Here is a 22,874-nt window from a genome sequence, read left to right as displayed (position 1 = left end):
AGTTTTAATCTGAAGTTTATTAAATCCCAGGTTTCTAGACAATGTCTTCTAATCTACAATCTCTGTATTTTGTAAAAGCCAGCTTTGCACACAGGTCATAATTCTAAAAATTGACTGTAAATAGACATCTGCTCTAGCTTTCATTACAAGGAGATACTTAAACCATTGCTTCTCAAGTATTGGTCTGTTAACTAAGATCTCAACTCACATGAGAGAAAGCACTTCATCTCTTGAAATGATTTTCCTTTATCATTATTTAGAGGCAATGAGGTAAGCCTAGAATGAAAAAAAATTGATATTGGAATAATTTTTAGATGTCAGACCAACTTCATTTTACAAAGGAGGACAGGAAGAATCAAGCAAGAGAGAAGATATGTACGAGATCAGACGGCACGTGAGTGATGGCATTGGGATTTGAATCTGGCTCCTTTTTCCAGATTTTATCATTGCATATGGTTAGAGCATTTCATTGTCACTTCAGAAGCCTAGCCATCTCCCTCTGGGGTGAAACTTCTGCTCTGCCTTCTGTTTTTTCCTTAATCTTGAAGAAATGCCATGATTTAGAGAAGCAAGTGGTGTTTTCTGCACTTATGTAATACTTCTATTTTTATCTTTAATCTGAATTAGTACGCTGAAGATTTTGATCTTAGAATTTCAGTGCTAATAATGACGATTTCCATTGTCCAATCCCTCAGAAAGATGCTTACTAATTTAAAACAAGATCTGTACTATAGAATTTTTCCCCCAAAGGTAAAGAACATTGTTATTTTTCAGTTATATATCTAAACAATCTATAAAATAGAAAAAAAAACTGGAAGTTATTCTAAATCTAATAGGCAGTCTTACCATACAGCCTGTTAAGTATGTATAACACACAATCATGTTGCATAGGGGCATATAATATCTATATATACTGAGTAAAAGAGTAAGTTGACTACATTGTTGGTTTCTGTCTTTATTGCCAATTATATTTGTGCTATGTGACTAAGATGACCATAGAAGAACATATTTGGATTCTAATACTGTTAACTGTTCTAATACTGTTACTTTTTGAATGCCCCTTATTATATGTAGGAGTTTTATGATTTTTATTCAAATAAATAATCTGCCTCAAATTCCACTATCTTTCCTGCACACCTACCTCCCTTACTACCCCAAACCCCCCATTTGAAACAGAAGAATTCTTATTGCACTGGATTTTTAAACAAAATATAAAAAGGGATTTCTCAAGTTATGTCAGGATCCAGAATTCAAACTTATGTGAACACTTAAATAAGAGTTTTATATAGATTTACCATTGAATAACATTCAGTGGAAATACAGGGAACTATGAAACTTGAATTTTATCCTTGTTTTGTATGACAGATCAATTTTTTTCAGTAGCCGAATACTACTTGAATCCTTAATGCAGTTGGCTGCATTTTAAAGTCTGGAAAATTGAAATCTGACCATCTCCTACATGCATCTACTTTCTTTCAGGCGGTTCCGCAGACAAGATGTTCGGCACGGAAACGCCGCTCAGCAATGCTTTGGACAGCAATTCATCGGTAATCCAGAGAAAATCAATTGCTATGGGTTACTGGGGTTAGGATAAACTGCAGACTTCTTAAAATGGTCCTTGTTTTCTTTGTGATTGATATATAGTAGAACAATGTTACTGAAAGTATTCTTTTTTCTTCCCCGTAGCTAAAATTTTGTGGATTTTAACACCAACATTTTAATTCTGTGTGGATGTAAAATTTTTAATTAATTAGGAAAATAAGTTCTATATACCACCATGAAGACCTTACTGTTAGACCTCAGAACAGGGGGATGTTAGAATGAGATGCCACAGTGACTTACTTGTAGGACCTCTCTCTGCATCTCAGCCCCAGGAATATCTTCACCATGTCACACAACCTATGGTAATCCTCTTAAGGGTGATCAAACATGTAACAAGTTATCTACTAAGCTTCAGGGTCAAATGAAGTGAAAAACTTAAAGTCTTCCACAAGAGTAGGGAAGCTAAGAGCTCAGGTTGATGTGAGTTTCTGAGATGCAGATGAGAATTTCTGTGGAAAGTTAGTACACGCTCTGATGGGTAAAGGATGAGAGGAAATTTGCTTCATCAATTGTAAGGAAGTCACACAAGATGGCAGACCATGGTCCTGACTCTCCATACTGTGTCAGTGGTGGAACTGGCTGTGTAATTGGTGGCCTCAGCTGCACGGGAGGTACGAGGGAGATTAACCTTCATGACTGGGAGACCAGGAGCGCTTGCATTCAATCCAGAGTTGCACAGCATCGTGATGTTCAATCGACCCAAGGCTAACTGGGCAATTGATGTAGGACATAAGCCTTGGGCAACATTGGCTGGAGGAAGGCAGGATCTTAATCTATGAAAATGTAGGCATCAGTTTTGAAAGTGAGGAGAACTCAGACACAAGGAAAAAAAATCCCAGGTTCTAGTTACTGAATTTGATGTTGGTTAAAACACAATACATCCACTTGCTGTTTTGTTTTTTAAGACTTTAATTATTTATTTGAAAAACAGTGAGTGAGTGAGCTGGAAAAGCACAAGCTGTTCTAGGGGCAAAGGAAGAGGGAGAAGCGGACTTCCTGCTGAGCAGAAAGCTGGATGGGGGACTTGATCCCAGGACCCTAAGATCATGACCTGAGCCAAAGGTGGCAGCTTAATGGTGACCCACCCAGATACCGTATTCACTTGCTTTTATTCCCCACTGCAGTTAAGTAGATCAGTCTGTATGCAACTTTGAGTTCAAGTCCAATGAGAGCCTCTCTGGGCCAAGATGTACATAATAATCAGGAAGCTCTGGATCTGAAGTCCCTAGTCTGGTTTTGTACCCTTTTCTTACTGTAGGAGCCCAACATTTGGATCAGTGCAGTCCCTTGATAAGATCTCACTCACACTTGTGTTTATGTAGCACCATATCACGTTGATTTCTGCTTTCTGCTTTTTTTCGTAACCATGAATTTTGTCTTGTGTTATACTTGAATATTTAGGGCTCACCTTCTCTTGCCTGCTCTGTTGGTTCATGTTGTCACTGATTTTCCATGCATTTAACACTGATGCACCTTCTTAGTATCCTGACTGCCCCGTACTTGGACCCACACTCCCATTTACTTTTTTCTGGTCCTTTCCATAGCCTGCAGTACTCTCGAAAGCCTAGATTTTTGGTGTGCCACTACCTCTAAATATCTCCTTTAAATGACCTTGCATAGAAATTAGTAGTAAATCATGAAAGATATTCACTTTACTCCAGGAATCTAAGTGAAGAAGCTTTTAAAAATATTACTTGCTGGGACACCTGAGTGGCTCAAGTTGGTTAGGCATCTGTCTTTGGTTCAGGTCATGATCCCAGGATCCTGGGATCAAGTCCCTCACCGGGCTCCTTGCTCATGAGGAAGCCTGCTTCTCCCTCTGCTTCCCACTCCCCCTGCTTGTGTTCTGCTTCACTCTGACAAATAAATAGATAAATAAAATCATTTTAAAAAATAGTATTTACTGTTAAAGTCGAAGTCTTAACATTAATTTTAACATTATATTGCAGGGGAGGCTTTGGATAAGACTGAAGAGCGACTGGCCTATGGCATAGAGAACAACAGCACGTTGCTGGAATGTACCCCACGATCTTTGCAAGCAAAAGTTATCTGGTTTGTACAGAAAGGACGTGATGGAAGGAAAGAGGAGGTAATTCATAGCTGCACATTCACACCGTGCTGTCTTGTTGTGTGTGATTAGTAGATAGATGATGACTTATTTGATGTTTAAAAATGAATCTTCCATTGTGCTATACATGTGTTATTTAAAAAGTGGATTTATTTACAATGTGTGATTTATATACATATAAAAAATTTAAATACACATAGATTTCGAGGTGTATATAATTTATATATGCTGTAAAAATCTAGATGTATATATAAAATTTTATGTGTATAAATGTATATTAAAATACATATATACATATATTAAATACACAAATATATACACATATAAATAAATCCTATACATATGTATATGTGTATGGATAAATTTGGATTCTGAAAATTGGATTTTATTCAGTAGGTACTCAGAGTTTCATGATTTTAGTATCATGTTGTCAAAATGTTAAATTTTATCACCCAAAGCAATGTTCTAGAAAAATAACTGATTTAAACACCATTAACATACGTATCTCAGACACATGGATAATGGAATTAAAACAACAGCAGCAACATTAAACCAATTGTTTGATAAAGCAATTGAGTCATACATGAAACATTGCCACAGGGGTTCCATTAGTGCCCACCGGGAACAAAAGAAAGACATCAGTTTGTTTGTCCTTTTAAGTAGGTTTAGTGTGGAGATTATATTTCTATTATCTAAATAATGAGTGAGGACTCATTTGTGCTCCTTTTATAGATGAAGAGTAGGAAGCAGTTAAAGCACACATTAGGGATAACCTGGAGGCAGTTACTGGATAATCTTTTTATGAGCCTCAAGGGATCTGGTTTTATATTGGCCAAGGTCAAGGGCATGACCCAGTTAGTAAAGGCAGGTAAAACATTATAGATGCTTATGTGGGCTTTGAACTCAATTTTCACAAAAGTGGAATTATAAAAGCAGTAAGAGTGAAATTTGGTTAATTAAAGGGAAATAGATCTTGGTGACTGCTAGCAAAATGTTTCTCGGTAAAAAGAAGGTTGCAAATTGAAAAGGGAAAAAAAAATGTTAGACACCTGCCTTAGGACCTAGGGAAGAAGTAATAGGTTCACAGTGGGTAGAGAAGGAATCAGTGAAGCCATCAACTGTAGGTTCCAAATGTAGAACACACTGACTTTTTACGCCCTTTTTTTTTTTTCTTTCTAGCCTATTGCAAAACTAAAAATGCAACATGTTTTTGGTCTAAAATCATGCAGTATGTTCCGGGAGAGGATTAAATTTATAAATCCCAGTTTCCTGGAATAGTTATTAGAGAGGAAGACACTCAACAAAGGCTGTTAGAGATAATCTAGAAAGGCAATCAAGGACAGGAAGATTCTCCTAAGTTTTCATGACCTCATAAGAATAAACATGTGTCCAAAAATGTTACAGCATATTGCACTAAAGCACATTGTTGATTTAGTACTGAAGAATTTGCCATTCCACAAAGTTGATGTGAAATTGATTTTTAAATTCTGTCATAACTCAGTCGGCAGGAGAGGACCCGGGAATATTCTATAGCTCCTCTCATTGAATGGCTTCAGAAGACAGAGAAGTCATTCTTTCATCGGTGGTTTTCTTCTCTCAGTATGTTCTGGTTCTGATTTGAAAGTCACTGTAATCTGCCTCATTTGGAAATCTTTACCAAATCATTTTGACATGCTGCATCCATCAATGTTCAATTATAAGCTTCTTTCTCCTATTGTTGATATAATCTGCTTCTCCTTTCCCCAAATTTTAGTTTCTGTTTTCAAATTTCCATGGCTGATCTATTTACTGATCCTTGAAATTTTGAATTTGTGCCATGCATCATTTGTTGTCATCATATAATCCTTGGTTTCTGTAGACATAGCAATATATATTGATTGATTCAGAATCTAGAACAAAACACAAAATTGCTAACTTCATAGAAAGGGAGATATGTTTGCTGAATGCACAGAGCAGAATGACTTTGATTGTGGGTCCTTTTAGGGTTTGTTTTAAAGTTCTTTGAGAGTGTAATTTTGGAGTTTTTAGAGGTTTTTAAGATCTTTTTTTTTTAAGCCATTTTATTATAATTACTACGAACAGAGGATTATTCTATTATCAAATCTTGACCATTGTATAAGATACTAAAATTCTTCCCCTGTGTTTCTTACCTCATATGTTAATGCTTTTAGTGCACTCCTAGAGAGTAGTCAGCCAGGTTCATCATAGACACTTTTAGCTGTAAATCATTAATTTATAGTCAGCCCATAACCTTTGTTAAAAATTTTGGCTGTTACACACACACACACACACACCCTTTTATGGAATTGGAATTTTTGCCTCTGGAACTTTTGCCTGCAAATCTAAACTCAGCCCCGTGGAATTCTCTGGGAAGCACATATTTAGGTGAATAAAATGTAGCTCACATAAAGCTTTTGAAATGCTACATAGCTAAATTGCTAGAATGCATCTCGAAATTCATTTATCTAGTTTCTAAAACTGGATTAATGCTCTTCTCTCGGGCACTTTGTGGTGTGCTGCTTTCTTAAATAACACCTATGAAACACAATCTCTGTGCATTTTATTAATTCCACAAATGTTTATTATTCCCTTGGTTCAATGATCTTAATTAGGATGTGCCTCAGTTCTTGTGATACCTTGAGGGAAAGGATTTTAATAGAAGTCTTTTTGGGTGAGGCTGTTCCATTTACCACACACAGAATCTGCAGCGGTTAGTAGGTACTTTACCTTACTGTTCTTACATCTTACAAATGCACATCCAATGTCATGGACCTCTTCTTACAAATGTAGAAATGAAGACTGAGGGAGATATAGGTCCTAAACACAGTCCATGAGAGACCAAGGTTTGAACTCAGATATTCCTGACTCCAAAACTCAGCTACTTCACATGTAGTCATTGTCTAAGTACCAAGGAATTTGCTGGGTGCATTTTGTAGAATATACTGTTTTATTCTAAAACCTGATTTATGGGGGACAGAATCAAGACACAGAATGTTTAATCACTTCCCAGGTTACTGACAGGTGGTAAAGTCAACTCAAATCTATGTGTCTGTTTCCTCTCTACTAAACCACACAGCCTTCTGAAATCGGAACCCCAAATACAGTTGCAGATGCTTTGGGACATGTAGCAAATGGAAAACTTTTCCAACCGAAGTTCTGGAATTTGACTTCTAAAAAATGGTCCTGATATCTTCTTGATTTTTATGTATATATATATATATTTTCCATCAAACTTCAATGAAACATGCTGCTGAAGCCTTGGGAGCCAGAACAGTAGTCCTCATGTTTATTTATTTACTTTTTTGGGGTATTGCGTCCTTTATTTATTTATTTATGTACTTTTGCCAATGGGAATGTGCTTTTTTTTTTTTTAATTGTCTTAGTCACCATACAGTCCATCATTAGTTTTTGAGGTAGTGTTCCATGATCCATTGATTGTGTATAACACATGTGCTCCATGCAATCTGTGCCATCACCTGGCTCACCCAGCCCCCCACCCCTCTCCCTTCTAAAGCTCTCCATTTGTTTACCTGAGTCCATAGTCTCCCATGGTTCATCTCCTACTCTGATTCCCCTCCTTCATTTGTCCCTTCCTTCTTCTAATGTCCTCCTTGCTATTCCTTATATTCCACAAATAAGTGAAACCATATGATAATTTACTTTCTCTGCTTGACTTATTTCACTCAGCATAATCTCTTCCAGTCCTGTCCATGTTGATAGAAAAGTTGGATATTCATCCTTTCTGATGGCTGAGTAATAGTCCATTGTATATGTGGACCACATCTTCTTTATTCATTCTTCTGTTAAAGGGCATCTCAGCTCTTTCCACAGTTTGGCTATTGTGGACATTGCTGTTATGAACATTGGGGTGCATATGACCCTTCTTTTCACTACCTCTATATCTTTGGGGTAAATACCCAGTAGTGCAATTGCTGGGTCATAGGGTAGCTCTATTTTTAATTTTCTAAGGAACCTCCACACTGTTTTGCAAAGTGGCTGCACCAACTTGCATTCCCACCAACAGTGAAAGAGGGTTCCCCTTTCTCCACAGCTTCTCCAACACTTGTTGTTTCTTGCCTTGTCCATTTTGGCCATTCTAACTGGTGTAAGGTGGTATCTCAATGTGTTTTGTTTTTTTTTTTAAAGATTTTATTTATTTGTCAGAGAGAGAGAGGGAGAGAGAGCAAGTACAGGCAGACAGAATGGCAGACAGAGGCAGAGGGAGAAGCAGGCTCCCTGCCGAGCAAGGAGCCCGATGTGGGACTCGATCCCAGGACGCTGGGATCATGACCTGAGCCGAAGGCAGCTGCTTAACCAACTGAGCCACCCAGGCGTCCCCTCAATGTGGTTTTGATTTGAATTTCCCTGATGGCTAATGATGATGAACATTTTTTCATACGTGTATTAGCCATTTGTATGTCTTCTTTGGAGAAGTGTCTCTTCATGCCTTCTGTCCATTTTTTGATGTTTAGATATTAAGAATCACCTGTAATTTGAACAGTTCCCACTCTAGGCACTGATGCCATGAATCCTTATTATACAAGGTATATACATCAGTGTGTTCCCACTCTCAGTTTCCCTTTCAGGCTTCTACTCTGAGAGTAGAAAAAGGATTGGTAGAAATAGGATTCTGTAGCAAATTAAATGTTCTCTCTCATTTGAGCCTATGTAGATAGAAAACCAAGAGCACTCTACCTAGTTTTCTTGTTTTTTTAACCAATATAATGCTTCATTAATTCTTTGGCAGCTTATCTATTGAGTTCCCAATATGCCCCATTTGCATAGAACCTGTATTCGGGAGAACAGAGGAAGATGATGGTGTTGATGAAAATAATAATACAACTAAATAAGAACCACATTTCATGTATCTGATGATCTGAGAAGAAAAGTACAAGAGAGGTTACTTGTAGGAAGAGGTTGCAGTTTTAAAGGGATGTTCATGGAGGGTCCCCAACTCAGTGACATTTGAAAAAGACTTGACAGAACTGAGGTAGTAGGCCGTATGCTAGTATTGGAGAACTTTCTGGATAGTGCAAACAGTTGATGTAAATGCCCTTGTGATGGGAGTGCCTCTGATCTGTTCAAGGAGCCCTAGAGTGAAGGGCAATATGGCCCGAAGGGAATGAGCAATAGGGACACTAATAAACTAAAAGTCAAAGAGTGAGGGAAAGGGCCAGTTCATGCAGGGCTTTGTAGGCCCTTACAAAGCGCTTTGGTGTTTGCTGTGAATTAAATGTATAACCATTGGATAGTTTGCAGCAGAGCCATGACGTGATCAAAATTTGGTTTATAAAGGGTCTATTAAGAATATAGTATGTGGACGTGGAGAGAAAGGCAGAAGCAGATGATCATTGAGGAGATAGGGACGTAAATTCTTCTGTTCACTGATACAACATGAACTCTGTATGTGCCCTTTACCTTCAAGGTCAAACAATGTGCCCATGACTGCCTCAGACACATAAAAGCAATGTGATTTGCATATGCTCTCTGTTCTTATTGAGAATCGTGAAGACTGTTTAACTTCTCAGGTAGAATACCTTTTCAACCTTCTGGTCTCATCTCTAAGTTTCTGCGATTAGTGTTAGAAACGCAGTAAGTACTCAGAGGGTACATTAATAGGTGATGAGTAATTCATAGCCTTTGCCCTTTAGAAACCTATAGTCTTACAGTGAATACAAGAATGTCAGCAGATTAATTATAGTATATTGTGTTCATTAAACTTATGTTGAAACTTCAAGAAAAGTGTCCACCAGCAATTTGAATATGGAGGTTTCATGATGGACAGTCAGAGAAAGATTCAAGGCACAGGTGACATGTGAGCCAGGTCTTAATGGATAAGTAGAAGTTAACTATCAGAAAGAATAGGATAAGCACATGTGTGGGGATGAGAAACAACACAGTATGTGTAGATCTGTGGCTGGAAATGAGGATGCAGAAGTGAGTGGATAGATCAAGGGACCACCTCACTTTATTTATAAGCCATGAAAACCCCTTAGACAACCGTTTAGACACATTACTCTAGAAACTTGCATATAGGCTTTGAGGAGAAGTAGATGTCAAGAAGACTATTTAAGAAGGTATTTCAATAATCAGGTGGAAGATTTTTGACCGGAACTAAACAATAGTGGTAGGAGGGGAGAAGATAGTTTTCATTTTTATGGGGTGACATGGAGTGCATTTGATTTTTGAGAAAAAAGAGAAGCAATCAAAAATGATTCACATGTTCTTGGTTTGGGTATTTGTGAAGTTCATGGTGCAGTAACAGGGTCTGCAGGGAGGAATAGGAGGTTTAGGAGAAGAATGTTGGGTCATTTTGGCCATGTTGAACTGGGGTCTCCTGTAAAGCATTTAGGTGGAGACTTTGGTAAATATATGTTCAGGAATCTAAAATATAAAAGACAGATCCGGAATGGCAAGAGATATGTGAGAGATGTCGGCATAGAGGTAGTAATTAAATTGATGGAGGTAATAAAACTAAGTAGTAGAGCAGCAATCAATACTTAAATATCATTTCCTGTGTGCCAGGCAGTTCCTAACAATTTTAAGTATATTAATACTTTTAATCCTCACAGTAGCTTTATGAAGTAGATACTGTTATTGCCCCCACTTAATAAAGAGACCAAAGCACAGAGTGATTGAATTACTTGCACGCTATCACATAGCCTACGAAATCAGTCTGAATCTGAGACCAGATACTCTGGTTTCAATTCTGGGTCCTTAGCCACAGTGTCACAGGTGCTTCCAACTGCCTGGGCTTACCCTGGAGAATGAGTAAATAAAAGGCAGTATGAACCAAGCCTAGAAGCAAAGGGGAAAGAAACCCCATCTAAGGAAAAATCAGAGGATAAATTCTAAAAGGTAAGGTGAAAACAGAAAAACAATCCTAATTATAGTTCACCTTCATTTAGGGCCGACTAGGTGCCCTGTGCTAGTCTAAATGCCTGGTGTGCAGTAACTTACTTAAAACCTACAACAGTTCTCTGAAGTGGTTAGCAGTACTGGGTGCACCACGGAGATGAGGTTAAGTAAGTGATGCCAAGTATGACACTGGCGAGTACCTCCAGAGTAGTGCTGCTTAAGTAAGTAGACACCGTGGAGTCCGGGGAGTGTAAAATAGTTGATCTCAAGGAAGAAGAACTGGATAAGGAAAAAGTCATAAACCCCGTGAAATTTTCAGAAACGAAGTACCTAGTGTCCCCTGAGAATGTGCTCAGTGGGGTGGTTACTCCGTGAGCCCACTAGAAATAGGCTAAGGGATGAACGAGGCTGTGGAGAATTAGAAACAGCTAGTGCAGCGTATTTTACCTAAAGGTTTGAAGGAGAAAGAGAGAGGTCAACAGAGAGAGACAAGAGGAGAGAGAATTTGTGGGTTTTTTTTTTTTTACTTCAGAAAGAAGATGACTTGGTCATGTTTGTGGGTTGAAGGGAAAAAGCCATCGAGAGGAGAATTGATGAAACAAGATAAGGAGTTTATGAGAGAGAACCTAACTATAGACAAAGGTGAAGGGGTGAGTTTCATGAAGGAAGAGAAAAACCCCTCATTGTCTGAATTGGGAAAAAAGAAATTAAAGATTTTATGAATGTGGATAAGGAAGATAATTTCACAAAATTCAAGTTGAGCTCTAATTTTGAAATTCCTTGTCTATGATTATTTACATTTGGCATACTAGTTCAAATCTTCCTTACCTATATAAGGATGTATAAATGATATTTTTGTGGTTGCAGAGGACAAAACTATTGTAAACGTAACTAAATCACCTAAAGTAATACACCCTAGTTTATGAATTCTCAGTTCATGTACTTGAATTTATAAGCTTCCAAAATAATTGCAAAAGTTTGATCTTGAGTAACATTCCAAAGGAAAGGAATTCATACTTGTTAGGTCACTTGGTTGGACAATTGGAGTATTTCTTTGTGCATTTCTCTTCAAAATGCATAAGGACTACATTTTAAAACTTAAGGAAATGAAGGAAAATTTACATATGTATTTGTTGATATCAATGTTTATTAGTTCACTGCATGTACTTTCCAAGTTATCATGGTAAAGAAAACAATAGTTTCGTCAAGCTCTTCACGAGATTAGTAAACAACTTTTTAACCTTAATTATAATACTCATCTTGAATGTTGTAAATTTGGAATAGATGATTTTAACGTGAAAATAGAGTATTTCTTTGAACCTGACAATGATTTAAGAGAGAAGTTGCAAACTTCTGGCCCTCCACCTCCTTTGTAAATAAAATTTTACTTGAAAACTGTCTCGCCCATTTGTTTACCTAGTGTCTATGGATGTTTCCATCCTATAACCACAAAGTTGAATAGTTATGAGAGAGACCATATGAACTGCCAAGGCCAAAAAACTTTATTGTATCACTCTTTACAGAAAGTTTTTTGGCCTTTGATTTAAGGTAGAGTGAAGCTTTATTAAACGAGCATTATTGTGAAAAGTATCTCTGTATTTTGGAGAAAAAATTTTTTCATGAATAACCAAGCCCTCACTTTGCACTAAGCACTATAATTTCATTAGAATGAGTTTTCGATAAAACTAAGCAATATGAATTTTTTTTTTGGAGTGTGATCTTTTGGACTTATTCTTTAGTCCTTTACTGACAAAAGCAATGTATGTCCTAAAGATACTGTAAATAAGGTTGAGTTCAAGGAAGGAGTTGAATTACCATACACAAATCCCCAGTGAAGAAACTGGGGGGCAATCCCAAAACACATAAAATATTCTCCAAAGTGATATAAGGCAGGAAAGTAAGTTGCTGTCCATAAGACCAGTGCCACACTTGACCCAAGCATAGAAGTTTCATTTTCCCCTTGATCCTCGTTGATTTTCCATTGTGGATCCTTTTTTAAGGGCAAATATTTCTGTGTGTGCTTGTGTGTCTTAAAATATCTCATTTTAAAATCGCTGATTGTCTGCATTGTATAGACTGCTTAAATGATGCACAAGTGTGCATGTTTATTATAGAAAATCCAAGAAACAATGTAAGTTGACATCAAAACTCCAAGACTTGTCAGTTTCCCCCCACACTCTGAATTCTTTTTTTTTTTTTAAACTGGATGCCAGAAGTTGTTACTTTCAATTCTGCTCTCAGACCACCTACTAAGTAGGATGAATTCATCAAAGTCCTTTGAATACTGTTGAGAAATCTAAGAAGCATGGTTAACTTATCAATCAGTGGTTCCTTCCAGATAACTCGGAGCTCATTGCATCCCTGCAGAATTTTCACAGCTTTAAATAAAACTAATTTTATTGGTGATTCAGTGCATTGTGGAGACAGCTTCTCTTGTGAAACCAAAAGAAAAATGGAGTATATAAGTTACATCTTTTAATGTTGCAGATTTATTACATCATCAACACTAAAAGAATTACGAAGTAAAATCTCATCCTTATTCTACCATGTTGTTTGCTAAGTGACCTGTATCTTCTTGACCTTCCCAATGCTAACCCATGACAGAAAGCCTAAGGGATCAATGACAGCCATAAGTTTATGATACTGTCTTTTTACACATGTACTGAAAGCATGAGGTTTGTTCCACATGAATATTATTTGTTTTTCTTGTTGTCATAACAGAAAGTGCATGAACTCTGCCTCATTTGAAACATCTGCTTAATAGTTTTGATGTTTCTATTTCAGTCTTTAAAAAATCTCCACTCATCTTTTCTAAGCCTTGACAAGCATATGTTTATAATGTCATTTGCCCCATATTTTATTTCTGGAGTAATTAGCAGTGTAGCCCATTAATTTCTTTCTTCCTTTTTTTTTTAACTTCACAGTTCTGTAAGTGGAAAATAGAGAGCATTATTTTGGTCATAAGGATAGAACTGGATCTAGCGGTTTAGATAGAACTCTCTTTGGCTAGTTTTCCAGGAGAATACTGAATATCTTTGAAAATTAAATATGCATTCCTGAATCTATGGAATGAGACAGAGACCTGTGTTTTATTCCTCACTCTGACATTGGGCATCTGATTAAACAAACTAACATGGTTACTCTGCAAGCCCAGTGTCAGACACATGGTGGATGTTCAACAATATCAAAAATATGAATTCTCTTCACTCTAATTCCCCTGATCCCAGGTTAAATTATAGTTCCTGTGGTTTTCTAGATAATAAAAGATACATCTGCATAGAATTTTATATCCATTCCACATTGTGTGAGTCCTGTAGAATAGCTTATATTGAACTGTACTTGGGCATCTTGTCTTGACCTTGAGGTGTGACCTTAAGAGAATGTGTTTAGTATAGTGCTCTTGTTTGGATGCCTGTATCTATCTCATTTTATGAAAACACAGAAGAGATTATTTTTTTTCCTCAGGCCTCAGTGCTGGGAAGAGATGTTCTTATTATAAAGAGTAACTTTATTTTTGTTCTAATATTTTTTTTTATTTGAGTATAGTCAACATACCATGTTACATTATTTTCAGGCGTATGACACAGTGATTCAACTTCTGTAGACACTATGCTGTGCTCCCCATAAGTGTAGCTGCCATCTGTAGCCAAACAAGGCTATTACATTATCATTGACTATATTCCCTATGATAAGGAATATATAATTTAGGGTCATTTGGGCCTTAGAATTCAGCATACTTTCCTCTTTCCTTCAATCACTAGGTAACTTAGTGTTGACTTTGTAGTCTAAATAGACCAGTTGTGTAGTTCCTTATGGTATACATTTCTGTGTTCAAACATCATCTTTCTTTCATCCCTTCCTTTTATTTTCCCTTCATCCTGATTATCCCGATATTCTTCCATATGGAAATTTTTAATAAAACATTACCCTTACACTGCTGTTTGTGTATTTTGCAGCATTATTTCTAAAATCGTATGATTATGGTATACTAGAGCTTAAACAGATCTTACAGACTTAGTTTATTGGTTGCCAAACCAAGATAATCATTATAAGCATATCATTTGGTTCACAGCACATTGTCATAATGGGTTCACACAAATCTTTCTTGTTTGACTTCATTTTTCCTGGACCACCTTTTTCCACTTTGATGTTTGCTTCCCCATATGCATGCAGTGTAATGATTGGAGTATGTCCAATACTACATCATTTGCACTATATTGAACAAGTATAACATTTTGAGTACCCATGAGCTGTAAAAATAAATCTATTGCGTTCTAGGTCTTATTCTCCTTCTCTTTATAACTCAACACTGTGTTTCACGGCTTATTACTCTGGCTCTTTCGTGTCTCTGACTTAGCATCCCATAGCATGGCTCCATTGATCTTGATTGATCCTTCATCCTCAGAGTGGACCAAGAGTGTCATTAATTCCCACTACCACATCTTTAAGGATCATCTCTTCAAGTAACCTCTTACAGACTTGGGTGCAAATCTCTGCATTCTTGTCTTGTGACAACCTTCATTTCTGTGATTCTGTCAGCTCGCTTTCCAAATTTTGGAATCATCTGCACTCTCAAAGTGGTTTATGTGGATTCCTATTTTCCCATACTCTCACCAGTTTTTGGTATTTTCTATTTATTGCTTGTCTTGCTTGTAGAAGGTCGTGTCTTATTTACATTTGTGTTTCTAAAATTTCTAGTAAGATTGAACATTAACTTGTGTACTTTACATTTGGGTTTCTTCTTCTTTCATTTGCTTTTTGATATTTTTTTCCCTATTTTTCTCTTTTATTTTTCCATTTTCTTGACTTTCGAGAGTTCTTTGCATTTCTATATATTCATTTGTTCTTGAATATAAATGTTCCAAGTTTCCTCTTTAATATAGTTGATGTTTCTCAAGATAACATTCTTTCACAGTATGGTTTTGAGTTCTTATTTATGATAACTTTCTTCTCAGTATCTTCTTGTGTTAGACAGAGGTTTTCCAATTTGGATCTTTAGTTAATCTGAAGTATATATACAATTTTATTTCTTCTCTACATAGTGTGATAGGTTTCCCTAAATGAGCTATCAAGTAATTCACCCTGTTCCTGCTGGGCAGTCATCTTGATCATAAAGCAGGTTCACACTGAAACGTGTTTTTTAAAAGAAGAATTTTATTTTTATGCTGTGATGTATGATATATTTTCTGTAAGTCATCTGATTTTTTTTTATTTAAGGTAGGCCAGATAAACAAACAAATATATGTTATTGGTCTTTATTTCTTGACTAAAACTCTATTTCAGTGTTAAATATATTCTGAAAGAAATGAGTTCAAGGCCTATGTCTTTCCTTTTCCTATGAAGAGCGTGGACCCATATGGTTGATACACATGGAAATCACTGCTTCTTCCTGACCAGCTTCCAGATGTGCTGGGTTCTTTGTTCAATTACTTTTTTTTTATTTGACGTTACAAAACATACTGAATCAATCTCTATAACTCAGAATATTAAAACCATTTTCAGTAAGAAATGCTGTATTTTTGTAGATTGCCTCTAAGAATATTTGATAAAGTGATGTATTATGTATCATCTTCTTGACCAAGGAAATCGGGTCTACAGACATAGAGAAAGTACAGCTGATAAAAACAATTGTGTGATCAAGATTTGCTGCTGAAGGTGCCCATGTGGACTAAAGTGGAAAGATTAAATCATGGAAGGACTTCAAATACAAATTTCTAAGTCACTTTTATTTTTAGGTATTCACAGGCTATGGAAGATACATTTAACTTTCACAGTGATTTATCATTCATAGTCTATGGCCATCCAGATTTTGAAGTTAAAACATCTTTTATTACTGAAATTTCTAACTCATTGTAACTGTGAAGGGAAACCTACATTCTGAGACAGGCACTATCTCTAACTTGCAAATAATTGTTGGAGGACAGTTCCCAATTGTAATTTTCATGCATTCATGTCTTTGAACTTGGCTGGACTTTATATGCACACAATACAGTGTTTCTCATATTGGGCTTCTGATTTTGAAAGAATTACCTGCTTGAGGAAAAAAAAAAAAAGAAACACTCCTAACCCAGTGGCCAAGGATTTGTATTTATTTTCATTTTTTCTTTTTGTTTTATTTTAAAACACTTTCATAAACTTGTTGTTATATGCCAGAAATTACACTGGATGTCTTTTGTATGTTCATATTTGCCCTCTCACAGGAAATATAGTAGGGAGAAAACAAAGGACCATATTCAATGCGGGTGTTTGTAAGCAAATTCCTTCCAGGCAAAGACAGTGTCCTAGGAGTGCTTTTCCTATATATCTGTGAAGCATGTCCCTTCCAGTAGTTACCGACTGCTCCTGAAATCATGCTGGCTTCCTCCTTGTCCAAATCACTACTGGATCTACATAGAAGAAGTGATTCACTTCTGGACATACCTTTATGGGGATACCCCATGGCCTTGCATTCTTGTACACTCTGAACAAACTAGTATGTTCTCATTTCACTTTCTGAGCACTTTCCTCAGTATGGAATACTCAGTATAATTAAAAGATAGGCCTTTGCTCTTATGAAACTTACAATTAACAAGATGAAACTTGCATGGCAAAATTATTTGACGAGGAATATAAATGTCAGCTTGTGTGCTACAGATGAGAATGCTATTGAATTATAAAAAGAAAGACAAGATCTTTAGGGCTGAAAAGAAAGTATTCATTAAGAAGTGAAAGTGTAAGCTTGGAAAGAAATTTTACAAAATGGATTGGTGGATGGTAGAAAGGAGTTTACTAATGGAAAGGAAGAGTAAGACCTGAATCAGCCATGCAAGAGAGAAAGAAAGTGGCCATATAAGGAACTGGGAACAGGAGGAGTTCGGAAAAGGAAGACTTGACTCTGGTGTCTGTAAAGGCTGTCCCCACCATCTGCCCTTGAAATTAAAACATGGTCTTGGGCTTCTAACACAACTTGTATTAAAATGTTTATGAAATACTCATAAGAATGAAAGATACATACATACATTCTTTATGCATGTGACTTTTATTCAACTACAGATGCAAAATAAATTTACAGATAAGATACAGACTATTCTATACAGACAATTCTATCATTTAAATCTTTATTGAATGTGATCATTTTTTACCACCAAAATAAGGCATCTCCATGAACGTAACATAGGACACAGACTCCCACATACACATGTGCACGTGTGTGCTTAAAACAGCTGCCTGTAGCACTTTGTGCCATGTGCTGACTCAATCCCTCTAACTAACTCTCTATACCACTGACTTCAAAACTTTTTATGTACTTTACTGCATAGGGATGTTGTTTGGTTTTTATTTGGCTGGAACGTATCATTAACATACTGCATTCATCTTTGTTCTCAGCAGCTGGAAACATTAAAGCTCTGAAAATGGTTCAGAGTCTATGATAAACACCAATACTAACGATGAAGTTGATCTTCCCTATGATCCCAAATATAGTTTATTAATTTACATGATTAACACAATCATCCAAGAAGTCTTTATAGAACACTCATTGATCTCCATCCAGAAATGTACCTATTCCACCAACCCTTGAGAAGCAATAGAGTGCACTGTTCGGGGGTATGGTTTTAGAAAGGCAGGATCTTGTTAACTGAACAATTCTTACTTGCTTTGGCAAGCAATAGAATCTGGATAAGGAGCTGACAAAAGGAAGTGAAATTTGAAGCAGAGTAAAATACTACTTTTTTGTTGAAAGAAACGGGAAAGGTTTCAGTCAAAATCGTTGAAGGACTTGTTATTTTTTGCAGGTAATATTGCATACTCAGTTGACAAAGGTTAACAGGTGACATGATGGTAGTAAGGGAAGGAGGACAGTCTTACAGGGGTGTGAAGGAGGCCCATTTGAAGAGGTGATGTTTTAATTCAGCCTTTTCCAATATGGAACCAGCAGTAGGAAAGTCCCTCTGACAGGTACAACAGCATGGGTCATGAAACAGAATCAAGCTGAGCCTAATAGAGAAAGAAGGAAGATTTGGGAGGAGTCTACTATGAGGTAAGATCGAAGTATCTGTCACAAAGTATGATGCTGTGGGAAATTAGTGAAATGGAGTGAACGGTTCCCACCATCACCACAGAAGAAACGTTGATGGGAATTTATAACGTAGTGGGTATGAGGGCATAATAATGAGAAGGAAGTAGAGCAACACATGAGGATAGATGGACTAGAAGAATAATAATATAATTGTCAGGAATAAGGAAGTTAGTAAAGGGGGGGTGCAATTTGCATGGAAAGACAGTGGACTGTAAATAATGAAGGCTCAGGTAAGTTTCAGTCAGTGTTCTGTAATTAACAGGAAACACAAAACAGTAGACCATATATGTGTAAGAGACACTGTCTTAGGGAAGCTCATTAAAATGAGGAAATAGATGAGCTACCAAATGAATGCAAATAAAACACGAGATCAGGGAAGGATGGAGGATTGTGCCTTAGAGGGAAGAAGTAGTCTACAGAAGAGACAAGAAGGAACCAAGAAGAGAACCGGGACAGTAAAATGGCATGTGCCAGCCTGTTTTGAAAAAGAAACAAACAAAAATAAGGTTTAAGAAGGCAGATCCCTCTGTCACATACAGCCACGAGTTTAAAAACATTGGAGGCCGAGCTTCACAGTCTGAATCATCCATGACATGTGATAAATTTATGGAGGAAGTAGTGGTGAACATAAGCAGGGACGCCAAATCATTTGAGTTCCTGCCTGTGGCAGGAGTCCTGGATCCCTCCTCAGCAAACCTGTTGACAGATGAACAGTTGTTTGATGTAGTGATGGTGGTTTTGGTTCAACAGCGCTTCCTGCTTGCTCACAAGAGAATTTCTTGAGTTAATGGCTGTAGCATTCTGCCTACTTGGACACGGTCCTGCCAAGTCAAGGGAAGCCCCTGTCTGGGATTTATGGAGCTCCTTCATCCAGTGATGTCATTCTGGAACTGCTGAGTAATTAATTTACCTTACATGGCTTGTGGTGGGGGGACAAAACCCTCTGAGAGCTTCATAATTTGTCTTACGGCACTGCCAATGCCATTTCGCCATGATTCACAGATTATGTAAATACATAATGATATACAATTGTGTGTTGTCCACACTGCAACTTTAGCCATGCGGGATCTGATTAGGGCTCTGGAGAGCTGAACCCAGCAGGCCTGACCAGGACCTGCCCCTGGGACCAAAACATGCTTGTCTTAATGGCCTTTACTGCCAGAGTGGTTGTGGCTGCTTAGTCTGCATCTTTTGTCTCGGCAAAGGCGAATATTGTTTTCGTCTTGTATTCTCAAGGGCCAAGTTAGCCAGTGTAATGGGAATCACCTTTATAGCACCCACGGTAATCCTAGGGCATCTGAAAACACCTCCTGGTTTGTTTTTAGCTGAAGAACACTACACAGGAAAGGGAGAGGTAGGTGCCTGTAGCACCGTACAAAGTGTTCTCACTTACATTATTTTATTTAACATTCACAGCATCATTAGGGTGACAAAAGACTTATCTCCATTTTTAGGAAGAAAACTAAGGCAGAGAATATACATAAATGCCCTACATCACACAATTCATAGATAGTAGTGGAACTATTTGAGTATAGCTTTGTCTGATGTCAAACCGTAGACCTGCCGTTTATCATATGAGCTATATTTTTCAAAAACATTATTGTGCTCTTTTACCTTGAATTGTATTTATTTATAGAAGTCATGTACGTAATTTATTATGTCATAGACATAAAAAGGTATTTGAGCCCTGAAGTTATGTGCAATACTAATATTTACTGGAGAGTGAGATTCTTCAGAGCAGATTATGGATTTTTCTGGCTTATTTTTATGTCTCTGTGAAATAGAAAGCCTTGTAGAAATATAAGGAGTGCCCACTTCATTAATGAATGGACGATTTTTTTTTTCTTTCTTCATAAGGAAAGAGAGTGAAGGTATCTCAGATCTCTTAACAGAGTTCCTTATAGAGTTCCTAGTCTTTACTTTCTGGAAGGATAAGAACCCGCGAACAAACAATCTGAGAAATGGCTTTTGTGCTGTCTGCTAAGAAAAAGTTAAATCAACTGGACAGATTTGCACTCTAATGTTGAGTGCTCTGCTGAACTCGATGGCTTTTTCTAATGATTAATTGAAATCATTAGGGAGAAACCTCTCTCACTCTGCTCTTAACAATATTGATGTGAAATAACCTTAAAATCATCAGTACGCAGTGATTTCAAATGTAAGTTCAACATACACACGTCGTCCTCACTCGCTCGGTCACTCAGACGCATCTATGACTCTAGGATTTCATCATGGGATCACAAACATTTAGAAAGAGTCAAGACAGGCAGTGGAAGGATTTATAGGTTGGTATTGTATCCTGGAAAATATTCTAGTGGCATTAATTTTCTTGTTGTTGCAGGTGAAGACAGACGACAGAGTGGTTAAGATGGACCTCGGTTTACTCTTCCTTAGGGTTCGCAAAATGGATGCTGGGACCTATTTTTGCCAGACAGTAGAGCACGGTTTTGTCCATACCGTCCGTAAAATTACCCTGGAGGTAGTGGATGAGGAGAGAGTAGAGGAAATGTTCCACAAAGACTATGAAGAGGACGGGCCCCACAAGATGCCCTGTCCAGTCCAGACCAGCATCCCACATGGGGCAAAACCCTGGTATAAGGAATTCTTGCAGCTGATTGGTTACAGCAACTTCCAGAGAGTGGAAGAATACTGTGAAAAGGTCTGGTGCACAGAGAAGAAGAGGAAAAAGCTCAAAATGTCGCCTTCCAAGTGGAAATATGCCAACCCACAGGAAAAGAAGCTGCGTCCCAAAGCCGAGCACTATCGCCTGCCCAGGCACACCCTGGACTCCTGAGGGGGCGAAACCGTCTGCTGGCTTCTGGAGAATTTCTGTTTGGAACCAAAAATAAACAGGACAACCAGGGCCACAAGGAAGAGAAACCATTCAGCTTCTTTGTATTGCTTATAAGAGTTCTGTAACACAGAAATGACTGTGAAGGTATTATGATAAATTATTCTATGTACTCATTTGACTGGTTAAAAATCTCATAAAATTAACTAATTTTTCGGAACAAATGTATTCCTCAGTGGCTTCCCACTGTATTTACCAAAAAGTGACCCTAGCTGTAGTTTTGAGTACTTGGCTGCTTTTCCTTAACAATTATTATTTTACCCTTGGAAGACTTAGGATTACTGGAATATTGGTGAAAAATCAAGAGATTTTCATAAGCATGAAAAAAATGAAATATATATTTTAATCTTTCTGAATTCTATCTTTCCTCCACGATATAAAATATACAGAATATCCAGTACTTTAACGTTCTCATATGAGCTGTCTGTACTTTTTAAGAATTCTCGTGTTAGTATCTAAGCTATGTGTTGTATGAAGCAGGTGTGTTGTAATTATCGTAAACCATGAAAGAAAAATTGTGGTCACCTTGAGGTTTATGCCCTTCATAAAACAATTCATTCAGTCCCATTTACGATAGTTACGTTTCATGATGAAAACACGTCCTTTCAATTTCACTCCACTGCATAAAGAATGAAGTTAAGGTAACTTCCGAAAAAGATATATATTAAAAAAAAAAAAAAGACAAAAAAGTTGAAGTTTCAGTTAGAAGTCTAACTGAAAAAGTTTTTGCTGCCCTCTTGTGGTAGAAAAAATATATTCTCTTTTTTTCTCTTTTTTAGAGATTGTCTAGTAAAGATTTAAAAGCAGCTTCTGTTAATCCGTCTTGTCCATTTTCAAGGAAAAAAAACTTAAATAAAAATGTCTTAATGCTTATGTCATGCTCTAAAATGGAGATAATGTGTTTATGAATAATTTATTACCTCACAAGCCAAAAATGAAGATATTACAGCACCGAAGCTCTATTAAAACTTAAATTTTACTCCTTCTAAATAATCTTCCCTGAAATATAAAAGGTACTCCAGAAACACGAGTTTGTTATTTTAAAAATGTTAAAGCAGATTGCTGTCAGATATCAAAGTTCCTTATTTTAATGTTAACAAATAAGAAAGTTGTTTCACGAGTTCACTTAACTCCCAAGATGTCTAGAATGCTTTTTCCTTCATAAATAGTATCAAAAGTTTTTATTTTCAAAAATACTTGTTTCTTGAAGTCTTTCCTTTTCCTTTTCATTTAGTGATTGCCTTTCTAAAGTGTGAAGTTTTGTTGAGATTTTTTTGTTTTTTTTTAATTTTTATTTATTTTTTAAATTTCTTTACAGTGTTCCAGCGTTCATTGTTTATGCACCACACCCAGTGCTCCATGCAATCCGTGCCCTCCATAATACCCACCACCAGGCTCCCCCAACCTCCCACCCCCACCCCTCCACAACCCTCAGTTTG

General features: G+C 37.0%; 1 protein-coding gene across 2 annotated transcripts in view; it reads left to right on the top strand.

Annotated features, from left to right (window-relative positions):
- SEMA3E (semaphorin 3E) overlaps positions 1 to 22,308 on the top strand; it is a 249,277-nt gene extending 226,969 nt beyond the window's left edge. For both annotated transcript variants that reach the window (XM_044245924.1, XM_044245925.1), the window contains 3 exons: positions 1,480 to 1,547; positions 3,552 to 3,691; positions 20,926 to 22,308. In XM_044245924.1, the coding sequence (XP_044101859.1) occupies positions 1,480 to 1,547; positions 3,552 to 3,691; positions 20,926 to 21,378 (661 nt within the window). In that variant the 3' untranslated portion in view covers positions 21,379 to 22,308. The remainder of the gene's footprint in view (positions 1 to 1,479; positions 1,548 to 3,551; positions 3,692 to 20,925) is intronic.
- The last annotated feature ends 566 nt before the right edge of the window (positions 22,309 to 22,874 follow it).

Source organism: Neovison vison, chromosome 4, assembly GCF_020171115.1.
Source record: "Neovison vison isolate M4711 chromosome 4, ASM_NN_V1, whole genome shotgun sequence".
Taxonomy (NCBI): Eukaryota; Metazoa; Chordata; class Mammalia; order Carnivora; family Mustelidae; genus Neogale; species Neogale vison.
This window is presented reverse-complemented; position numbering and strand designations above follow the sequence as displayed.